The sequence below is a fragment of the Oryctolagus cuniculus genome, chromosome 14 (assembly GCF_964237555.1).
Source record: "Oryctolagus cuniculus chromosome 14, mOryCun1.1, whole genome shotgun sequence".
Classification (NCBI taxonomy): domain Eukaryota; kingdom Metazoa; phylum Chordata; class Mammalia; order Lagomorpha; family Leporidae; genus Oryctolagus; species Oryctolagus cuniculus.
The window spans coordinates 76920672-76943769 of record NC_091445.1 but is presented as its reverse complement, the minus strand read 5'-3'; the positions used below and the strand labels follow the sequence as shown (position 1 = coordinate 76943769).

At 44.5% G+C, this 23098-nt stretch overlaps 1 protein-coding gene across 2 annotated transcripts in view; it reads left to right on the top strand.

Annotated features, from left to right (window-relative positions):
• Window positions 1-23098, top strand: part of ANKRD55 (ankyrin repeat domain 55) — a 118042-nt gene that overhangs the window by 18024 nt on the left and 76920 nt on the right. For both annotated transcript variants that reach the window (XM_051853444.2, XM_051853443.2), the window contains exon 3: window positions 20416-20538. In XM_051853444.2, coding sequence (XP_051709404.2) covers window positions 20416-20538 — 123 coding nt within the window. The remainder of the gene's footprint in view (window positions 1-20415; window positions 20539-23098) is intronic.

Genomic DNA, 23098 nt, shown 5'->3' with positions numbered 1-23098 from the left:
ATGACTTGTTCTTTCCACTGGGATCTCACTTGCAGAGATCTTTCATTTAGGTGTTTTTGTTTTTGTTTTTGTTTTTGTTTTTGTTTTTTTGCCAGAGTGTCTTGGCTTTCCATGCCTGAAATACTCTCATGGGCATTTCAGCCGGATCCGAATGCCTTAAGGGCTGATTATGAGGCCAGAGTACTGTTTAGGACATCTGCCATTCTATGAGTCTGCTGTGTATCTCGCTTCCCGTGTTGGATCGTTCTCTCCCTTTTTGATTTTATCAGTTAGTATTTGCAGACACTAGTCTTGTTTATGTGATCCCTTTGACTCTTAGTCCTATCATTATGATCAATTGTGAACAGAAATTGATCACTTGGACTAGTGAGATGGCATTGGTACATGCCACCTTGATGGGATTGAATTGGAATCCCCTGGTTTGTTTCTAACTCTACCGTTTGGGGCAAGACAGCTTGAGCATGTCCCAAATTGTACATCTCTTCCCTCTCTTATTCCCACTCTTATATTTAACAGCGATCACTTTTCAATTAAGTTTCAACACTTAAGTATAACTGTGTATTAATTACAGAATTCAACCAATAGTATTAAGTAGAAAAAACAAAAAAATACTAAGAGGGATAATGTATTAAATTGTTCATCAACAGTCAGGGCAAGGGCTGATCAAGTCGCTGCCATTTCTCATAGTGTTCATTTCACTTTAACAGGTTTCCTTTTTGGTGCTCAGTTAGCTGTCACTGATCAGGGAGAACATATGATATTTGTCCCTCTAGGGCTGGCTTATTTCACTCAGCATAATGTTTTCCAGGTTCCTCCATTTTGTTGCAAATGACCGGATTTCATTGTTTTTTTTTTTTTTTACTGCTGTATAGTATTCTATAGAATACATATCCCATAATTTCTTTATCCAGTCTACTGTTGATGGGCATTTGGGTTGATTCCAGGTCTTAGCTATTGTGAATTGAGCTGCAATAAACATTAATGTGCAGACACCTTGTTTGTTTGCCAATTTAATTTCCTTTGGGTAAATTCCAAGGAGTGGGATGGCTGGGTCGAACAGTAGGGTTATCTTCAGGTTTCTGAGGAATCTCCAGACTGACTTCCATAGTGGCTTGACCAGTTTGCATTCCCACCAACAGTGGGTTAGAGGAGCACAGTGATTCTTCTCACACTCCTTCCCTCACTCCCACTCCCTCCTTCTCTTATTTTTCTTTTAATTTTTATAGTGACATACTTGCCAATTGTCTTTATAATCACAAGCTTCACCCTCCACCTAATGAAGAATTCAACAAGTAGAAAGTAGGAAAACCACTGCTCCGCAACAGTATTCTCCCCTTTCTATGACTTACCAAAGAACTTCCAGTCTTACACTATTTTAAAATCTGTCTGGCTGCCTCAGATCATCAATTCTGCTCGTCCTGTGGTTCATTCTCTTCTGCATCTGGATCATTAATTCCTTTCAGGGATGAGGGGCAACGCCTCCCAGGGGTTAAGGCTGCAGGCGCCAGGTTAGATGAACTGATTTCAAATGCTACTCTGCCCACTTCATGGCTGTGCAATCTCAGGAAAATTATCAAACCTGTCTGGGCTTCAATTTCTTCATCCAGAAATGGACTAAAGATACCACTGACCTCGTAAAGTTGCTGACATGAATAATTGGCCCAATTCAAGTGAAGCTGTTAAGATGATGCTTGGAGCACGGGTCAACTGTAATTGCTGTTCTTATGATTATTTTCTTGTGCCTTTATAATAATATCTCATTTTTCATTTCATATTTTATTGTACTACTTAAGAGTTTCTCTTACGTCTTTCCGTCTGTGTTCTTTCAGTTAGGTATGATGTTTGCAATCAGTTTGAACTAAATGTTCTCAATCATATTGAGAATGTAATCTTCTAAGATTTTTTTTTTAGGAGCAGATAACAGATGCCTTTCTGGCCCTTGCTCATGTAATAACGTACTTTCCCATTGTTCTATTTTTTTTTTAATTTATTTGACAGGCAGAGTTAGACAGTGAGAGAGAGAGAGACAGAGAGAAAGGTCTTCCTTCCGTTGGTTCACCCCCCAAATGGCTGCCATGGCTGGAGGGACGCCAATCCTAAGCCAGGAGCCAGGTGCCTCTCCTGGTCTCCCATGCGGGTGCAGGGCCCAACCACTTGGGCCATCCTCCACTGCACTCCTGGGCCACAGCAGAGAGCTGGACTAGAAGAGGAGCAACCAGGACTAGAACCCAGTGCCCATATGGGATGCCGGCACTGCAGGCAGAGGATTAACCAAGTGAGCCACCGCGCCAGCCCCTCCCATTGTTCTATTGTTGTGACATTTTATCAATGGATATCCTTAAATCAAAGTATCTGTTTTAAGATTTATTTATTTGTTTGAAACCCAGAGTGACAGAGAGCGAAAGAGAGATCGTCCATCTGCTGGTTCACTCCCCAGATGGCTGCAACACCCAGGGCTGGGCCAGGGTGAAGCCAGCACCCAGGAATTCCTTCTGGGTCTCCAACACATGTGGCAGGGGCCCAAGCACTTGGACCATCTTCTACTTCTTTCCCAGGTGCATTAGCCGTGAGTTGAATTGGAAGTCGAGCAACCAAAACTCAGGCTAGCACTCCAATATGGGATGTCAGTGTGACAGGGGGCGGCATAACCTACTGTGCCATGCCAGCCCCAAATCAGAAAATCTTTACTTTCTAGAATGAACTATATTTGGCCATGATGTATCACTCTTTCAGTACCCAACTGAATTTGATCCAGCAGAACTCAGTTTAAAACTTGGAATTTTGTGTTCCTACATTGAGTTGGTCTCTAACAGCCTCTGTGTGTGTGTGTGTGTGTGTGTCTTTACTAGTTTAGGCTAACCTTAGAAAAGAAATTAGCAAAATGTCAGTGTTCTCCCCATTTTCAGGAAGAGAATTATTTGGCCCTTGGTCGCCTGCCATTTCTCTTAGCCTTTGGGAACCGTTGGCTGGATCCTGCTCGAGACCTTGATGCTATTAACACTGGCTCTAATTCCCTCCCTGGTGTGCAAGCAGCTCTTCACAGTTGTGCTTCCAATCTTTGGTTAATGTGGAAAGTTTATTTTTGCTCCAGTGAGTATAAACTCTGGCAGCGTGGTGACTGCCAGGCAGGCCGCGGAGCCATGCAGCTTGTGCAACTGGGCGCGGGCGGATCTGGGCTGCAGTGAGTGGGAGGGGCTGGAATGTGGGAATGCCGCACGTCTAGCCAGCACCAAATGGGTCACAAGTTCACCAGAATACACTGCGGCTTTGCCTGGGAGGGAACAGACAGTTACAGACAACAGGGCCTGGTGCCCAGAGCATGGAAGCCTGCAGTTGTGTCTGGAGTTTCACCACACACACACACACAAACACACACACACACACCTTCCTGTTCTGTGCCTCAGTGTCCTCATCCACAAAATGGGAATAATTGTAGTTCTCAAAAGAATTAAGCGAGCTGGTTGACAGAAGGTGCTTAGCAAAGTTGCTGGCCTGCGTAAGCATTGAATGTGATTCAGACAATGCCAGGGTGCCAAACACCCGCTGGGCAATGCCACCACAGTGAGTGCGGCCAGGGGACAACACTGTTCTGTAGAAGTGACAGTTCGGCATTTTTCACTGATTCTTTCATTCCTTCAGCAACTCCAGGATTCAAACCTCTGCTAAGAACCTTGACTGTGCCCTGACCACAAGCCTCTCTGGAATGTGACTGAGGCGCACGTTGGCCGCGTCCCCAGGTTCATGCCGACACCACTGCAGAGAGGGCCGCTCTGGGGGGTCCCTGCCCTCCCTCTCAGCCACAGTTCCAGGGAGCAGGCTACGGGAGGAGCCCTTGTAGTGTGTCAGTGATGACTCAGCATGTGATAAGCATGCCATCACAGATGAGCAGGGAAAGGGAGGTGTACCCAGTAATTCATTATCCGGAAGAGATGAATTACAGAGCACAAAAACAAAGTTTGAAATGCCCCATTAAGCTAACATGTAAGTAAGTTTGCACAAGGATGGCTTTTCTAATCACAAAAGCACTGGAATGAGTTTTAAAATGTGCTAGTCACAGACTGTTGGCTAAGTGCTGGAACTGTGCCTTTCAGAAGCCAGTGCATCATTCAGTGGCAAACAGAGAAAGGTAACTGCAGGGACAGCAGATGGAGGATCAGTGTCTTCACCAGGTACAGATCGCCTTCAAATCAATTAAAGACGAATCCTCTGAAATAATTAGAGAGAACACCAACAGATAATTCACAATATGGCCATAAACGTTAAAAAGTTCTCCCTTGGGAACAATAAAAGACTAGGCGGAATGATATACTGTTCTCTTTCCTTTACATCAGCATTAATTTTTTACGAACAGTACCGCGCGCTGGCATTGAGGGTGACTGCAACGTTGGCTCACGGGCTCTGCCTGGAGCGCAGGTGTTGGCCCAACTTTCCAAGGGCAACTTGATGCCCTCATCACATCCATTGAGTCCTCCGTTCACTTCTAGGATTGTGTCTGGAGGAAATAATCAAAGAAGGAGGCACCGGGAAGGGCCGGCACTGCGGCGCAGCAGGTTAAGCCACCACTTGCAATGCCAGCACGTCACGTCGGGGCGTCATTTTGAGTCCCAGAGTCTCTGTGCCTGATTCATCTTCTTGCTAACGCTCCTGGGAAGGCAGCAGAAAATGACCCTAGTACTTGGGTCCCTGACACCCATGTAGGAGTTCCCGGCTCCTGGTTTGGGCCTGGCTTGGACCCGGCTATTGTGGCCATTTGGGAAGTGAACCAGCAGATGGAAGATCTCTTTTTCTCTCTCTCACTCTATTTCTCCCCCTCTCTCTGTGCTATGCTTTTCAAATAAATAAGTAAATAATCATTAAAAATATATATGAGAAGACAAACATGATGTGAGAATGTTATAACATTATTCATAGTAGCAACAGAATTTATATAATCACAAAAAAGGAAAGTATTTAAATGTCCAATAGTAATAAAATTATTAGGTTGACGGTGTTAAGTCCAGTCAATGGGATTTTATGCCACAATCCACAACCAAACTTTCCAAATCTCATCTTAAGACAGGGGAAAACATTTGTGATCTGATGCTAAGTGAAAAAGAGCAGACACTTGGACTTACCTCCAATGGTGGAACTAGAAATGTGCCAGGGGATTTCAACTCAATCGTACCAAGGAGGCAGGTGCCAATGCCAGTGCACTTGGTAAAGTGATAAGTATAAATATACAACCGATCAAAAAGATAGGGTAAGTGTCGAAGAGATTTCACAAATAAGACCAGTGTAAGCAAACAATGAAGGATAGAATTAAAAGGGAGAGAATGATCCTGCGGGGGAAGCAGGACACACAGCAGTCATAGAATGGCAAACGCCCAAAATAGCGCTCCGGCCTCAGAATCAACCCTTGGGACATTCGGATCTGGCTAAAAGTCCCAGGAGAGTCTCACAGGCATGGAAAGCCATGACACGTGGCAAAAAAAAAAAAAAAATCTAAATGAAAGATCCTGGTGAACAAGACCCCAGCAGAAGGAACAGGCCATCAAGGAGAGAGGTGCCTTTCTCTGAAGGGAGGAAGGAACCTCCACTGTGATATGGCCTTGACTAAACAAGTTCAGAGTTGGTGAACTCAAGGAGCTTCCATAGCCTAGACAGCTCATGGCAAGAGCCTCAGGTGATTGCTGACATCATAAATAAGAGAGCCAATTGTTAAATCAACAACAGGAGTCACTGGGTACATGCTCCCCACGTAGGATCTCTGTCCTTAATGAGTTTTACTATGAAACTTAAAAACAACACTACTAGTTGAACAATACCCTATACCTTGTGTGGTTGTGTGAGGGCAGCCTGTTGAAATCCTTGCTTAGTGGCCGGCGCCGCGGCTCACTAGGCTAATCCTCCGCCTTGCGGTGCCAGCACACCGGGTTCTAGCCCGGTCGGGGTGCCGGATTCTGTTCCAGTTGCCCCTCTTCCAGGCCAGCTCTCTGCTGTGGCCAGGGAGTGCAGTGGAGGATAGCCCAAGTCCTTGGGCCCTGCACCCCATGGGAGACCAGGATAAGTACCTGGCTCCTGCCATCAGATCAGCGCAGTGCGCCGGCCACAGCGTGCCGGCCGCGGCAGCCACTGGAGGGTGAACCAGCGGCAAAGGAAGACCTTTCTCTCTGTCTCTCTCTCTCACTGTCCACTCTGCCTGTCCAAAAAAAAAAATCCTTGCTTAGTGTATATTAAGTTGATCTTCTGTATATGAAGGTAACTGAAAATGAAACTCAATGAAGGGCGGGATGGGAGAGGAAGTGGGAGAGGGTAGGGCCGGGGAGGGAGGGAGGTTGGGGGAGGGGGAGCCACAACAATACAAAAGTTGCACTTTGTAAATTCACATTTATTAAATTAAAAAAATACTGGAAAAAAATTTAAAAAAAAGAGCAGAAACCAAAACTAGATGCAAGCATGATTGTGTTTTTGTAAAGAAAGAATACAGGTGTGTAGCTCCAGCACTATGCTGTGGACTGCTCCTTACAGGTTGTGACAATGCTGCACTATTTCTAGGCCTCTTGGATCAGTGGAGACTGTGCCATCCTGGCTGCTCTAGCCACTCCCTAGGAGCACACACAGCCCCATGACCCAGCGAGTGAGAAGCTGTTGACCCTGCTCCGGCAGGTAGGCCTGCCTTCTCTCTTGGTGGTGGGCCCTACCAAGCCAGCTGTCACATACTCTAAATATCACCCTTGACCTGGGCCCTTATCATAGAAAGGAATTCTTTGGCAAGAAGTAGGGAGCCAAGAAAAGGAGAAATGTGCTTAATAAAGGAGCAAAATAATAGCTTTGGTGTTTTGGTGTGAGGCAAACTCGGCAAGATCCCAGAGGATGCCAGCCATTTTTTTTTTTTCAAGTTTTATTGGGTTCCAATCCACAGAAAGATCACAGTGTGGGAGATTAGGGATTTGCATCACCAGCCTGGTCCTGCCCTGTCCAACCAGCACACACCACCCCCAGGCTTGTCGTGTTCATGGCCTTTGGATTGCGTTACTGCTGCTTTTTTCGACTTGTCCATTGCAGATGCAGGACTGGGGGGCAGGAGGCTGTTTAGATGCTGCAGGAGAGATGCAGAGAGCGGAGGCTCAGGATGGCCCTCAGAAAGGCCAGATCCTTTGGGTTTCCAAGCTCTGCCTCCTGCATGACGTTATGGAGGCCACGGAGTGAGGGAGGGTCCCAGAACAGAGGTGGGGCAGGGTGAGACCCATCCAGCCAGGTGAGTCAGGTCCATGCAACACTCCAGTACGTCAACAGTGATGAGCTTTGAGTATATGTGATTTTTTGTTCTCTTTTAAAAGAATATTTGTTTATTTTCATTTTACTTAGAAGGTAGAGAGAGAAAAAAATCTTCCACTCCCCAAGCTTCCCAAACAGCCGGGGTTAGGCCAGGCTAAAGCCAGTGGAACTCCATCCAGGTCTCCCATGTGGATGGCAGGGACCCAAGTACTTGCTGCCCCCCAGGGTGTGCATTAGCAGGAAGCTGGAAGCCAGGCACTGCAGTATGGGATGCAGATGTCTTGAGTGACACCTTAACCACTACACCAAATACCCACCCCTATTTTCTTGGGCTTATCTGTATTTTCATAACTCTTGTAATCCAAAAATATATTATAAATAAAGCACTATGCACAATGGCAATGCAATTAAATTCAGATACCTGGTTATTGGACTCAGGCATCAGGTTTTGTTTGTTTTAAAGCTCCCAAACTGATTCTATTGTACAGTCGATGTTAGATCCAGGGGTGTAGTCAACTCTCATTTTACAAAACAGATACCTATGCCCAGAGTAGTAGTTCACACCAGCACTTGGCTAAGATGTTTGATCCAGGTGTAACTGAGAAATCCAATCTTATTTAGTGAGAAGTCATTTCTTTTGTCGCTTTTTTAGTGACATGAAATTACCTACTCACAGCTCTGATGATACTGTAGGAACCAGTTGTGCTTACAGCACATGGCCATATGTCCGAAGGCTGAGGATCCTGCTCCCTGAGCTCAGCTCTGCTTCCAAGACCAGCAGCCTGCCTTATAAAATTGTGAAAGGACAGAAATTCCTGATGCCATCATTTTCCTAATTCTACGGCCAATGGTTATGAAGAATGGGCCTTTCTTCTTTTTTTTTAAGGATGTTTATTTATTTATTTGAGAGGTAGAGTTACAGACAGAGAGGGAGAAACAGAGAGAAAGGTCTTCCATCTGCTGTTTCACTCCTCAAATGGTCACAATGGCCAGAGCTGTGCCAATCCTAAGCCAGGAGCCAGGAGCTTCTTCCAGGTCTCCCATGAGGGCGCAGGGGCCCAAGGACTTGGGTCATCTTCTACTGCTTTCCCAGGCCATAGTAGAGAGCTGGATTGGAAGAGGAACAGTTGGGACTCAAACTGGTGCCCACAAGGGATGCTGGCACCGCTGGTGAAGGCTTAGCCCACTACACCACAGCGCCAGCCTCAGGCCTTTATTTCTTATATTCACCTCCTCTTCGATTTGCCAGTTGGGAGAAAATGTGCTAATAACTCAATAAGCACTTATTTACCAAGAGTCTATAATACTTTCAACATTGCTCTTGCTTGCACTATCTTAAGTTTGGGATTTTTTTCTTCTATAATTAAGGCAAAAGCAAACAGCCAAAATAGGCATAAATTCAATTCTAGAGAGGTAAAAAGATGGACAGTCATTCAACAAGTTGGGTTTTAGCCTCTTCCTTTTAAAAAACAACTACAAATCCAAGCAAGGTACCCCGCAATGACCCCATTGTCGTGAGAACACATTGTATTTCTATGTTTGTAGAATTTCTAGGAACCCTCATTACAATCACCCAGAAACTGCTATTGATCTGTGACTGGGTGGAAAGCACACTGGGCACTTCAAAGGGTCAGCGAAATTTTAAAGAAAACTTAAAGAAGGAAGAATCCTGTCCGATCTGAGAATGCATCGTTAACAAAGAGGAAGGAAGCAGAGTCAAGACAATGAGCGCATTCATGGAGAGCCAGACGATAGCAAGCAGCCACCGCAGGGCTTCCGGGACGTGCAAAGCTGGAGAGCCGCACACTAACTGGACTTGTCCAATCGCTGGCACCGGGCCAGCTGCCCAAACTACATTTGTTTTCTGAAACTATTTCCGAGAGAGCAAGACACTAGGGGCAGTTTCACACATGGCCGCAGGACAAGACCCCCTTCTCCAAATCACTCCCAGCCCAGTAGCTGTTGTTCTTGCAACGATCGACAATCTGTTGTTTATTTCTCTACAAACGTGAGACACATGGAACGTGAATCATGAAGGAAACCTAGAGGTCAGCCTTGCACACCTCACAGCTGTCCCCTCAAGATCATCTCTGAGGAACGTTTGGTCCCACCTGGGGGTGATGAGGGGCACACCAGCTCCCAAGGTAACCCCACCTACCACTCAACAGTTCCAGAGACCCAGAAGTCCCATTGATTCCAATCTGTACCCACCACAACTACTCTGGGTCTGCAGAAAATAATCTTAAACAGTCTTTCCCTGCATTTTCCATAGCTGAAAACAGCTGTCATGTCCAGCCAAGTCTGTTCTTGTCCAAACGAAACAAACCCTGCTCCCTCGCTCACTCCTCACCTTCCAGGGTTCCCCAGTAAAACTGTGACTCCAACACCTGCCATTTCTAGGAAGAGAAAGTGGTTCAGAAAAAAGGAAGAGAAATTGGAGGAAGCGTGTTCAAAATAGCATTTGACTTAACTTTTAACTTCCTAAAGCCAGGTAGGCTAACATAATCCTCTACAAGATTAAGCTTTTTTTTTTTTTTTTTTGTCAAAAAAGAATCATTTGAGATGGAGAGACAGCAACTGAACGCCCATCCACTGCTTGCCTTCTCAAATGCCTTTAACAGCCAGGACTGTGCCAGGCCAATGCCAGGAGTTGGGAACTCGGCCCAGTTCTCTCACATGGGTGGCGGGAATCCAATCACTAGAGGTGCATCCCCTCTGCCTGCCAGGGTCTGCATTGGCAGGGAGCTGGAGTTAGGAGTGAGAGCTGGGCATTGAACCCAGGTACGCTGATACTGGGTATGGATATCTTCACCTCTAGACTAAATGCCCGCTTGTAATTTAAGATTTCTCCCTTCCAGTGGGGCAAAGAACTCCTTGACGCAATACTTCAACATCAGAACGATTCCTGTGAAACCCCAAGTGGATGAGAAACTCCACATCTTTATGCACACTGAATTGATCAATAAATCCATTCAGTACCTGCGCCCCAAGTCCATGTACATTAAAGCTTGAGACTTTTCTAAGGATTAGTAGCACCAGAATGAAAGTGGATTCTATGAGGGCACATTGTAGAGAGGCATCTTTACCCAAGTTTATCACAGACATGCTTCTTTAAATAGAAAATTCCATTTCCCAGGCCCCCTGCATCTAGGAGAGATGCTAACCATGGACCAGCATTCACAGCCCAGAAGAAGCAACCCCAGGAACAGGGATGCTGGGATTCAAAGAAATGCATGTGTTGCATCACAAATCTGGTTATGGCTGTGGCCAGACAGCTTCCCTTGAGATAGCACTGTTGCAAGACTTCCTCCACACAGAATGAAGGATTCCTTGAGTGTTGGTTCTCTCCACTGTTACCTGCAGAAAGCTTGGAGCTACTTTTCTCTTTAAAACGTTAGAAAGAAACTTTGCTTTCCATGTTACTGGCACTTTAAAAAGCATTCTTAAAGTCTGAGGCGATATACCCTGAGGGACTTGGGCAGAAAATTCGAGAAAGAGCAAAATCTTCCAGCTTATAAACCCTCTGCATTCCACTGCTTAGGCACAGGGTCTCATTAAGGCGAAGGGAGACAGGGGTGCCTAGCCGTGTCAGCGTAGACATGTGGATAATATCCATTGAGATGCCTGGGAGACTTCCTCTGTGTGAGGCTGCATGGGAATGTATTCTGTTAGCTCTCAGAAGAGCCCTGCAAGATAGGCATGATTCTTGTCCCATTTGACAAATGAAGACTAGGCATGGAGAGATTAAGCAACTCACCTCGGATCACGTAACTAGGAGGTAGGTGGCAGCACCAGGACTCAAATGCTGGAGGTTAGGTCCCAGAGCCTAGCTCTCGCCTTTCCTCTGTGTCGCCTCCATGCAGTGTGTCACACGGTATCTCTGATGAGAGTCACATGAGACTCATTTTGTTTCAAAGCCATTCAGCTGTACCAATGACCTTAAACTTGTTCCAGCATGGCCAGGGAGTTCCAAACTGACTGGTAATTCTACCTAGCAGAACTGGCAGCAGCCTGGCCCAGGGCCAGGTCAAGGCCCACAGAGGCTCTTAATCACCAGTGGGTGGCAATGTTGTCACATGGAGCCATCAGGGTGCAGCGGAGGCCTGGCACCCTCCCCAGAAGCTGGGAAAGCCTCGCCACCTTATGGGTGGCTGAATCTGGGTAACCCCCAGGATGCAGCCTTCTTCCAGAAGCATCCAGGCTCCTTCTGCAGGAAGAGAGGGGAACACTGGCAATTATGGGATTCTTCCCTTGTCCTGCCATCACTCCCAGGGACGTCTCGATTGTAAGATCAATGTCTTCCCACAGGTCGTGCATGTCCTGGAGAGATTCCACCACCTTTGTGCCTACAGTCATACTAGCCGGTTGTAGATGTTGATAAATGGGTATATGAATACTTTTCAGTTCCCCAGAGGCAATTTCAGACCAAAAAAGCTTATCGGGATCCTCTGTAGTTGTTCCCAAGTGGATCTGGATGTGGTTGGTGCATTGGGTGGGTCCTCAGAACAGACTAGACTGCAAGCAGCACCCCCTGACAAAGCCCAGTCCACGCTCTTTAAACGGCGATCAATACTCAATCCGCTCTCACACCGGCCTGGCCCACCCACACAGGGGCACAGTTTGCGCAGAGCAAGTGCCAAGGTGGTCTCTACATAATTTCAGCAAAATGGCTCCTGCAACTGATACATTCCAGAGCTGTCCCAAAGAAAGCCCCAGTAACCACGGGCAGAGCCGCTTCCCCTTGTGCAAAACTGAGCAGCTCTGAGGAAGGTCCTCAGATCCCAAGCATTTCTCATGGCCGGGCTTGCGTGCATTTGAAATCCCTGTAGCAGCCGGCACCGCGGCTCATCCTCCGCCTTGCGGCGCTGGTACACTGGGTTCTGGTCCCGGTCGGGGTGCCAGATTCTGTCCCGGTTGCCCCTCTTCCAGGCCAGCTCTCTGCTCAGGCCGCAGCGCGCCAGCCGTGGCAGCCATTGGAGGGTGAACCAACGGCAAAGGAAGACCTTTCTCTCTGTCTCTCTGTCTCTCTCACTGTCCACTCTGCCTGTCAAAGAAAGAAAGAAAGAGAGAGAGAGAGAGAGAGAGAGAGAGAGAGAGAAAGAAAGAGAAAGAGAAAGAAAGAAAGAAAGAAAGAAAGAAAGAAAGAAAGAAAGAAAGAAAGAAAGAAAGAAAGAAAGAAAGAAAGAAAGAAATCCCTGTAGCATCATGCTGGGCCCTGGGGATTAGCTAGATAATGTATGATGCATCCAGAAATCGAGAAAAAATGCAGCAAAGAGATGATTTCAAGAATACCCACCAATTCCATTTTTGTATAAAAATATTTTTTAATTTTCAAACGATTACTAGGGTAAGAACAGAATTTACAAAACATGTTTTTCTTTCTTTCTTTTTTTTTTTTTTTAGTACATCATCAAATATCAAGCATTTGTTTCCTTGGATATAGATGCACTAGGCTCTGTGTACACTTTTAGTAATCTCCTATAAATTCAAATCTAGTAAATCACACTCCTCTCTCCCCATTTAAGAAAAAAAACAGGCTTGGCTTACTTTGCTGAGTAGAAAAAAACATAAATTCACTATGGAGAGGTTGGAGAATGTAGGAAGTTCTGAAGAATATCTAAGAGATGATTTCCATTGGCTTTTTGATGCCAATCTTTTTACATAGTTCACATATGTAAATAAATTTTATAAAATATAATCTACCTCTCTGCACCTGTGTCTTTTTTCCGATTTCTTCTCATCTCTTCCATTTTTTTTACTTTTGATTTTTTTCTCCATGGGCATCTCTCTTCATGCATCTGTACATAAATTTCTCTATTTAGTTCTTACACAAGTACAGAGACACGAGTCATTCAAAACATACTACTTTCTTAACTGCATAGGAATAAAAATAAATGATGAACAGATAGTCGGTAGATAGATGATAGACAGATAGATGGGTTAGGAAGGATTGATGTAGCTTTCTTGGTTATGTTAAGTGGGTTTGTGACCTTCAGTAGAAAAAAAAATTTCCTGCCCCAACTTTAGATTCCATAAGAACCACAAGTCATTCTTCTCTTTGTACCTGTTATTCCTAAGCCACCCTTCCTCATTTCTGGAAACTCTGCACAGGGCCCACGATCAGGCCTAATTATTTGTATTCACCACCACTTAGATGGGCTGCTTCCATATGGTCTCTAAGGAAGCTCCTCCATTTCCTTTTTCCAACCACTTGGCAGTTCTGTACCACATCTCAGGCCTGGAAGGAGCACTGCAGAACATTCTGTTCTGCCCCACATGTCTGCCCTGCCCCAACCCTTGTGCCTCACTCTGGATCTGAATTCCTCCAAATAAATGCCTCCTTGGTGTGTGACAAGCCAAGGTTGACCGTCCTCAATGACAGGAAGCTCACTACCTCTTGAGGAGACCCGGAACACTTTTACAAAGCTCTTAACAACTGAAATACCTGTCTTTCTGTCACCCTCATTCGCTGCTATTGCTAAGTATCGAAGGTTCATGGAAGCACTAAGCATAACATTTTCTGTGTAAAATACTTGAAATACAATCCTATTTACAGTAGCATCAAAAAATCAAATACTTAAGGATGGACTTAACCAAGGAGGTAACAGACTGTATGCTTGAAAACTGCACAGCATTGCTGAAAGAAATTAAAGAAACAAACAAATGGATAGACATCCATGTTCCATTAGTTAGAAGACTTAGTATTGTTAAATGCTTAATACTACCCCCAAAAATCTATGGATTCAATATGCCTCTACCCAAATCTCAGCATTTTTAGAAACAAAAAATTTATTATAAAATTCATATAAGTCTCAAGGGACCCCAAATGGCCAAAATGATCTTCAAAAGAACAAAGATTGAGGCCTTACACTTCCTGTTTTCGTAACTTAATACAAAGCTATGTAATGAAAACAGTATGAGCTGACATAAAGATTGACATTTAGATCAGTAGACTAGAATTGAAAATCTAGGAAAACCGTATCTATCTATCTATCTATAGAGAGTGTCAAAAGGTGGAACCCTGGGAAATTAATATATATATATGATTTATGAATATGATTAATGGATCTATATTATTTTCTACACTAGTACCAAAACCAATAGAGAAAAAATGGACTTTTCAACAAATGGTTCTTGAACAACTAGTTAGCCACATGGAAAAGAACACAGATGGACCCTTTCCTTATACATAAGTAAGACTAAGCTCAAAATGTATCAAAACCCCAAATATAAGACCTAAAACTATGTAACTTTTAGAAGAAAGCATAGGAAGAAAGCTTTGTGATATTGAATTTGACAGTGATATCTTGAATATGACATTAAAAATGCAGGCAACAAGAGGATAAGTTGGCAAATTGGAACACATCAGAAATAAATGCTTTTGTGTATGAAAGGACACTGGCAACAGAGTGAAAAAATAACACATAAAATGGAAGAAAATATTTCCAAAGCATATATCTGAAAAGGGCTTAATGTCCAGAATATATAAGGAACCCTAACAATTCAACAACAGATATCAAACAACTCAATTCAAAAATGGGCAACAGATTTGAATAGGCATTTCTCCAAGATAAACAAATGGCCAATAGGTACTTGAAAAGATGTCCAGCATCACTAATCATTATGGAAATGTAAATCAAAATCACAATGAAATGTCAATTCACATCAACTAGGTTAGCTATTACAAAATAACTAGGAACAGATACTTGGCAAAGTATCTGTTAGTACGCCACTTGAAACACCTGCATCCCATATCAGAGTGTCTGGGTTCTAGTCCCAACTATGCTTCCACTTTCAGCTTCCTGCTAACGTGAACCCTGGGAGGCAGCAGATGACGGCTCAAGTAATTTGGTTCCTGCCACAGACATAGGACACCCAGATTGAGTTACTAGCTCCTGGCTTTGGCTGACCCACAACCTCAGAGGTTGTAGGCATTTGGGCAGTGAACCAGTGAATGGGAGATCTCTATGTCTATTTTCCCTCTCCCTCTTCCTCTCCCTTTCCCTCTCCCTCTCCCTCTCTCTCTCCCTTCCTTTCCTGTGGGGAGCAATCCGGACTAGACTAAGTTACTCGAATTAAGACTTATTCTATGCATCTGCTCTCCCACAATATGGCGCTGGGAGAGAAGTAAACAGCTTCCGCACAGCTGCCTCCAGTTCAACTAATAAATTGTAGGACTTGCTCCTGATTGGAGAGCAGCGTACTCGGCGTGTGGGCAGCCGAGTTAGGATTGGCGGAGGAGGACTATAAAGGAGGAGAGAGACGGCATGCACCAGGAACATCTATGGGGAACATCTAGCTGAAGGAACACCCGTGCAGCCCCCGAGAGAACCGGCCGGCGGTGTGCCGCTCCCCTGCGGAAGTGGGGAATGCGGCCAGGGGGAACTGCCCTTCCACGGAGGTGGAAGGGATAGTAGCCAACCCGGGAAGAACCAGCAGCAAACCCGGGGAGGGCCGAGCAGACGAAAGAACAGCGCAGGGTCCTGTGTTGCTCCTCCACGAAGAGGGGGAGCGACACTTTCCCCCTATCGTTCTGTCTCTCTACCTTTCACATAAACAAGTAAAAATTTTTAAAAATGAATAAGTGTTGGCAAAGATGTATAGAAATTGTAACCCTTGTGCACGGTTAGTGGGAATAGAAAATGGTACGGCAACCATGGAAAAGAGTATTGGCAATTCCTAAGACTTTTTAAATCGGATTATGACATGATCCAGCAAGTCTACATTTGAAGGTATACCCAACAGCATTGAAAGAAGGGTCTCAAAGAGATGTATATACTTGTGTTTGTGACAGTAATATTCACAATTGCCAAAAGGTGGAAGCAAACCAAGTGCCCATGACAGATGAGTGACTAAACAAGATGTGATGGAACCATACAACGGAACACTATATAGTCGTTAAAATGGAAGGAGCTTCTGATATACTTTACAACATGGATGAGCCTTATGGGCAATAAGCTGAATTATATAAGCCAGTCACAAAAGGACAAATATGGTTGATTTCATGTTTCTGAGGTACCTAGAGTAGCCAGATTCAGAGAGACAAAGTTTGATGGTGGTTTCCAGGAGCTTGAGCAGGGGAGAATGGGGAGTTACTAAAACTTGGGTGTCGAGTTTGGTAAGATGAAAACAGTTCTGGAGATGGACAATGATGATTGCATTGTTAACGATGAGTATATATATATGTCACTAAACTGATCACTTTGGTTATAATGATACATTTTGTGTTATATATATTTTACTATTTTTAATTTAAAAAAAGTTCTTCAAACATGGGCAGCCTCCTATCAGGATACTGTGGAGGAGTAATCTCTGGATTAAACATATCTATTTCCTTCAAATATTTTTGTGTGACATGAATTAAGTCCCTGCAGACCTCATTCTGGCCATTCCAGACTCTGTTTCTCTGTTCAATCCACAGGCTGTGGGCCTCAACAGGACTGACCAGTTAACAATGGAAAAGACCCATCACCCCCCTCAATATGGGTACCAGACTATCAACAATACAACCAGTGTCCTTACTAGTTTATTAAACCACTGCTACTTTTTATAGAGCTGACTGCTCAACTGGCACATTCTAAAGTGCTACCGCTAAAGCCTTTTGTCAGTTGGAACTCATTCAGTAATTAAAGAAAGTCAAAATCAACAAACACGCAACATCTATGCAAGTTGACTTAGCCAAAAAAGGAATGCATTAATGAGCAGCTTGATGTAGGCTTCAAGTCATGCTCTCGGGTCTCAGCTACTGCTCTTTCCTTCTCTTGACCTAGCAGCTCTGTTCTTCTCCTGTCCTCCTTGTGTTGTCTTCATCCTTCTTAGACAGCCGTCCACCCATAAGATGTCACCCAGGTTCATGGGTATTGTTCCCAACCATCCCAGTCAATGGATCATTGCTCTCATGTGCTTTTCTTGTGTCACATCTCTGAATTCGGTCTCTGTGGCCAGGATAATGTAGTGCTGAGAGCTCACTTTTAGGCCGCATGTTCTGCCCTAAGATGAGTTAATTCCATGGAGTCAGCACGTGGGCTGAATGTGGAGAGAACGTGTTCCCCAGAGACTAATCAGGTTAAGGGTACCAGCAGGGTGAGGGGAGACTGAACAACAAAAACAACAGCTTCAACCACTCTTCAGCTAGTTCAACTGGGTATTCTGCGGACTAAGACATGGTGCCTTGTGTTTGTCCTTGCTACATATGATCTTATTGGGATTTTTCTGGCAGCGTATCTTAGGGATCCCAAATCTACAAGATGGTGCACTCATTGTTTCGCTGTTCCACAGCGTGGTGCACGTGCTTACATACCTTATTGCATTCAGTGATGAAGAGATTGTAAGTACACATGTATGTGTTCCACAGGGCTGTCAACACACGGCCCCGCCCCCAGGATCTCCTTCCCAGATGATACCAACAGCACGTTTGGATCCAGCCCCACCTTTGTCCTTAAGTCTGAGCTCTACTTCTTGTGCCCAACGATAGACTGAGCAAATCAAACTTACGGTGTAGACTCCTTGGGAGGGTCTTGAGTAGACAGTGTCCTACTCTACATATCATTTCTTTTTCTAGCTATCACTAAGAGACATTTTCTCTGTGTCCCAGATTTAGAATACTCTTTAAATATATATAAATATATTAGATATATTAGATATGTTATATCAATATATTATATATAATATTATAAAATATTATTATATATAATATATTATATTTTAATATTATTATATTATATAATATTAGATATTTATATTATATATAATTAGATATTTATATCTAATATAATATTATATTAATGTGTTATATTAGATCTAAATATATATCTAAATATATATTTATATATATATAAAGTAGTAACCAGAGTAGCCATAACAGTAGCAAACTATATACAATGTTTACATTAGACACTGTTCTAAAATCTCATAGAATTAGACATTAACTCAATTTTTCCACACAAGAAATTTGTGAGACAGGTGGCTGTTGCAATTATTACCATCATTACCATCATCATCATCACCATTTCCATTTAAAGGCAAAGAAATTAAACCCAAAGAGGGAAATGACCCAAATTTAGAATAAGCAGTGTGTACATCCTAGTAATCTCTCTCCAAAAGCCTTGCACCTAACACAGAAATGGCATTGGACTTTGATATTCCTCACCTCTCAATTCCAGCTCTCCAGCAAATGTGCAGACAAGACTGCTTAAAACAAACCAAAAACTACCGTGGATAAATTAGGGATCAGCCACTCACTTTACGAAACAGTCTACTGTCACGTGACTCATAGTGAAAACCAAATTTCTCCTGTGATATCAACTGGTTTCAAGTCATTAATGACAGCATAGAAATGCTGGGACAGAAAAACCAAGCCAACGGGTTGGTCCACTAAACACGAATCAGAACTGAGAAGTATCCCTGGATAACATCCACATTAGTAGAAAAATGCAGCTTTAAGAAACTTCAGGGCTGGTGTTGTAGCATAGCAGGTAAAGCCAACACCTGTGATGCTGCCTTCCTATATGGGGCAGGTTTGAGTCCCAGGTGCTCCACTTCTGACCCAGTTCCCTGCTAATGCACCTGTCAAAGCAGCAGAAGATGACCCAAGTACTTGGGCCCCTGCACCTACATGGGAGAGAGGAAGTTCCTGGCTCCTGGCTTCAATCTGGCCCAACCCTGGGTGATGTGGCCATTTGGAGGAGTAAACCAGTGGATGGAAAATTTCTCTCGCTCTTCCTCTCTCTGTAACTCTACCTTCCAAATAAATAAAATAAATCTTTTTAAAAAATAAGCTTTTCTTATGCATTTATTTTTGCCCTAAACCATGACTATACTTGAGGCAGAGCGGGTGGGGAGATATGCCTGGTGAGAGGAGCTCAGCAGGTGTCTCACCAGGGGTCTCTGCACTGGCAGAATCTGCCTCCCAGCCCTTCCTCTGCTCCCCTGGAGTCACTTGACCGCAGGTCCTTTGTCAGCCTTGGCAGTACTATTGCTTGGTTGGATCACACACAAAGGCGCGCTACAGGTGGAATTCAGAGGAGCTGCACGCAGCTGTGTTTCTGGAAATGAAATCCCCTCTCAGGAAACCCCAGGTGGGGCTTTCAGAGATGAGGCAGGATTCAAAGAACAAGGGGGATTAGAATCACTAGGGAGTGGGCATCGCCCCTGCCCCCTGCAGCGCAAGAACAGGAGGGGTCAGTTCTGGGGAGCCCTGGGGAAGCTGGCTCTGCAGAAGAACAGCCTCCTGCTAGAAGCTGCACCAGGGAGGGCAGGGAAAACGTGCCCATCTCTCTTCTCCCCTCCTAGCGCCTCCTGGGAAAAAATGCTAGGGCGAGGGAGCCTGCAAATGCTGTCAGCCGAGGTCAACCCTCAGGACAGAGCTGGAGGGAAGGGTGGTGAATGCTGGTGGCTGAGCCAAGTAACTGAAAGGGAAAGTTTCACATTTGTGGTTCAAATGGGAAACTCAGGCCAAGCTCTTGGCTTAGTGGATAGGGGACTGCTTGGGAGTCCCGTATCCCACGCTGGAGTGCTTAATCAGGCTTCTGACACTGCTTCCGATTCCAGTTCTCTTCTGATGTGCACCCTGGGAGGCAGCATATGGTAGCTCTAGAACTTGGGCTACACGGGAGGCCCAGATTGGGTTCTGGACTTTTCTCTTGAGCCTGACCCAGCCCCGTGCTGTTGTGGGCATTTGGGAAATGAACAAGTAGATGGAAGATATATCTCTGGGTCTCTCTCTCTCTCTCTCTCTCTCTCTCTATCTCTATCTCTATGTAGCTATCTAGCTATCTATCTCTGCATTTTATGTACAGTGAAAATAAGCATTTTAAAAAGGGAGCAGAGGACTCAGAACCAAGACTAGCCCCCCTCCCCTTCCAACTCTGACCTCACTGATTGCAAAAGAAGCCTGAATTCCTGGAGAGAGTCATAAAACCTCAAAGGACAGACTCCCCTGAGCTCCCACCCAGCGCACAGCGGTATTGCAAATGGCCTGTGGTGGTCTACCTGGCTTCAGAAGTGGTGAGGGTGCGTGTCATTGGGATGACTCAGCCATCTGCCTGGATTCCCTAGAGAGGTTTCAGTGAATCACTTGTGTGGGTGATGATGATTTGGGTGGTGTTGTTCATGTGAACTCGCTCACACACTCACAGCGTGTCTGTTTGCTTCCTAAAGGTGACTCATCCGAGGAGGTTGACCTGACCATGGTTTATCAGGCAGCGTCACACGGAGATGTCAACGCTCTGACTGCAGTGATTCGAGAAGACCCTTCCATCTTAGAGTGCTGTGACAGCGAAGGTGAGACGTTTACTCTTCTTTTTTTTTTTTTTTTTTTTTTTTTTTTTTTTTTTTTTTGAGTCCAGAAGGCTCTGCTCGATCCTTCTAGAGATAAAATCACATCTGCTGGTCCCTTTTATCCTGCAGGGACAAGGAATTCCCTGCCTGTGGCTTTGGGCAGGCACCTCTGTATTTCTTTAAATAAGGGTGTTGAGCACAACACTTCAGAATTTTTTACATCACCTCTTACAATGAAGTCACTTGGTTTGAGTTTGTTTCCAGTGTCTTCGAATGAATGACCAAAGTAGACATGCCAAGTAGTTGAAACAGGACTTTGGAAAGAGCAAGTAATTTTGGTAGCAATGGATGCTGGGAACATGTTACTGTTTCCCGTCAAGTGACAAAGAATCTGCTTCTGGGAAGATGTGTAGACGTCCTCCCCCTTCTCGCCCACTCCCATTCTTCTGCTAAATGCAACTAAAAGCCTGGGGATCATGTACAAAGTAAACATAAAAAGACTCCGGAAAATGGAAAGAAAATCAGTCTCGAGACCCAGTGAATAGCATGGTGGTGAGCTGTCTTTTTGTGCCATCTACCCCAGAGTTGGAGCAGAACAGACGCTGGCAACCCAGAAAAATCAACAGGCACAGACAGCAGAAGCCCACATTCTCTAACCAAAGTAGCAAGAGAGGAATATCCTAGCGTGACAAAACTGTTGAGAAAACAATGGCTCTACTGCAGCCAAACACCAAGCAACTGTGGCTCCAGCCTTCCCCATCCCAGCAAAGACCAAGTAAAGAGCCTGAGTCTTTACCTTCACCAGGTGGTAATGAGCTCCCACCCCCTACCTGTGGGGTATTGTCTAAAAGAAAATAAGAGCAGAACAGGGAGGAGGCAAGAGACAAATTTACAGACGGAGCAGGTTTATTCAAAAGGGAAGATAAGCCTGAGAGGGGCTCACTGCCGGTGGGTGCATAAGGTGAACACGTGACAGAAAACAAGACTTCAGTTTTGGGCTACGTTTATATGGCATAAACTAGCTGAACACCTTGATATCTTGACAGGGAGGGCATTGCTGAGCTGGCTTGTGCAGGCTTTTTTCTCTGGAGGTCAAGTTGAGCTTGGTGAAGGGAAAAGTGGGATGCAGGAGAGGGTGAGTTGAAGGTATTTGAGGAAAATGATGGGAGCAGAATATCTCAGTGAGGCCGAAGCGGAAGTCTGTGTCAGTCCTGTATGCTGGTGTTTGAGGAAGACAGCTGGACAGCATCTCTGTGGGGATTCCTCAGCCACATAAGCTGACTGAGCTGGCTGGCGGGGATAACAAGGGAGGAGCCTCAGGAATGCAGGGTGTGGGGTTGAACTGGTTGAGGAGGATGACAGGGTTAAGTGTCCTCATGGAGCAGGGTCTAGGGTCACGTAGGCAGGAAACTGGAATCAATCTAAAATTTTGTTCTTGCTCCATCATTGTCAGAGCCACGTTAAGAGGACTTTCACCCCTACCCAGTTGTAATGAAGAGTCTTGTCTCCCAGATGTTAATGGAAACCAGCCAGGACATCTGGACTTCCAATCCCATCTCACAATAATGAGATGACACCCCCCTTTACTTCCCGATCACAGCAGTGTCAAAATAGAAGGTTTAAATAAGATCAGGAGTCTATAATACCCAACCTGTCCAGGTTTCAATAGGAAAATTACTTATACCAAGAAACAAGAAGTTCTCAAAATGAATGAAGCAACAGACTCAATAGATACCAACACCAAGATAACAGAGATACAGAATTATCAGACAAGGATTTTCAAGTAGCCATGACAAAAATGCTTCCCTGAAGCAAATATCCTTGAGACAAATAGAGAGAAAAAAACACGGGTGGGTGTTTGGCACAGCAGTTAAGATACCACTTGGGATGCCTGTATCCCTCCCTAGAGTACTTGTTTGAATCCCAGATCCTCTGCTTCTAATCTAGCTTCCTGATAATGTGCATCCTAGGGGGCAGTAGATAATGGCTTAAGTACTTGGGTTCCAGCCACCCATATGGGAGACCTGGATTGAGTTCTAGGCTCCTGGCTTCAGACTAGTGGCAACCCTGTTGTTATAGGCTTTTGGAGTACAAACCAGGGCTTGGAGATCTCTCTCAATCTCTCTATCTTTCAAATAAAATAAACACACACACACAATGGAATGTCTCAGCAAATAAATAAAAGATATGAAGAACAACTAAATAGAATTTTAGACTTGAAAAATACAATGATCACAATTTAAAACTCAATGGATTAATTCAGCAGAAAGAAACCATAAGTCAATTAACTTGAAAATAAAATTATAGTAAATATCAATAAGAAATAGATTTGAATAGCCCCATTACTATTAAGGAAATTGCATTTATAAATCAAACATTCTCCAAAAAGAAGTCTTTCGGCTTTATAAAATTTCATGGAACATTTCTACCAACATTTTTTTAAAGATTTGTTTTATTTACTTGAAAGACAGAGTTACAGAGAGAGGTAGAGACAGAAAGAGAGGTCTTCCGTCAGCTAGTTGATTCCCCAGTTGGCTGCAACGGCCAGAGCTGTGATGATCTG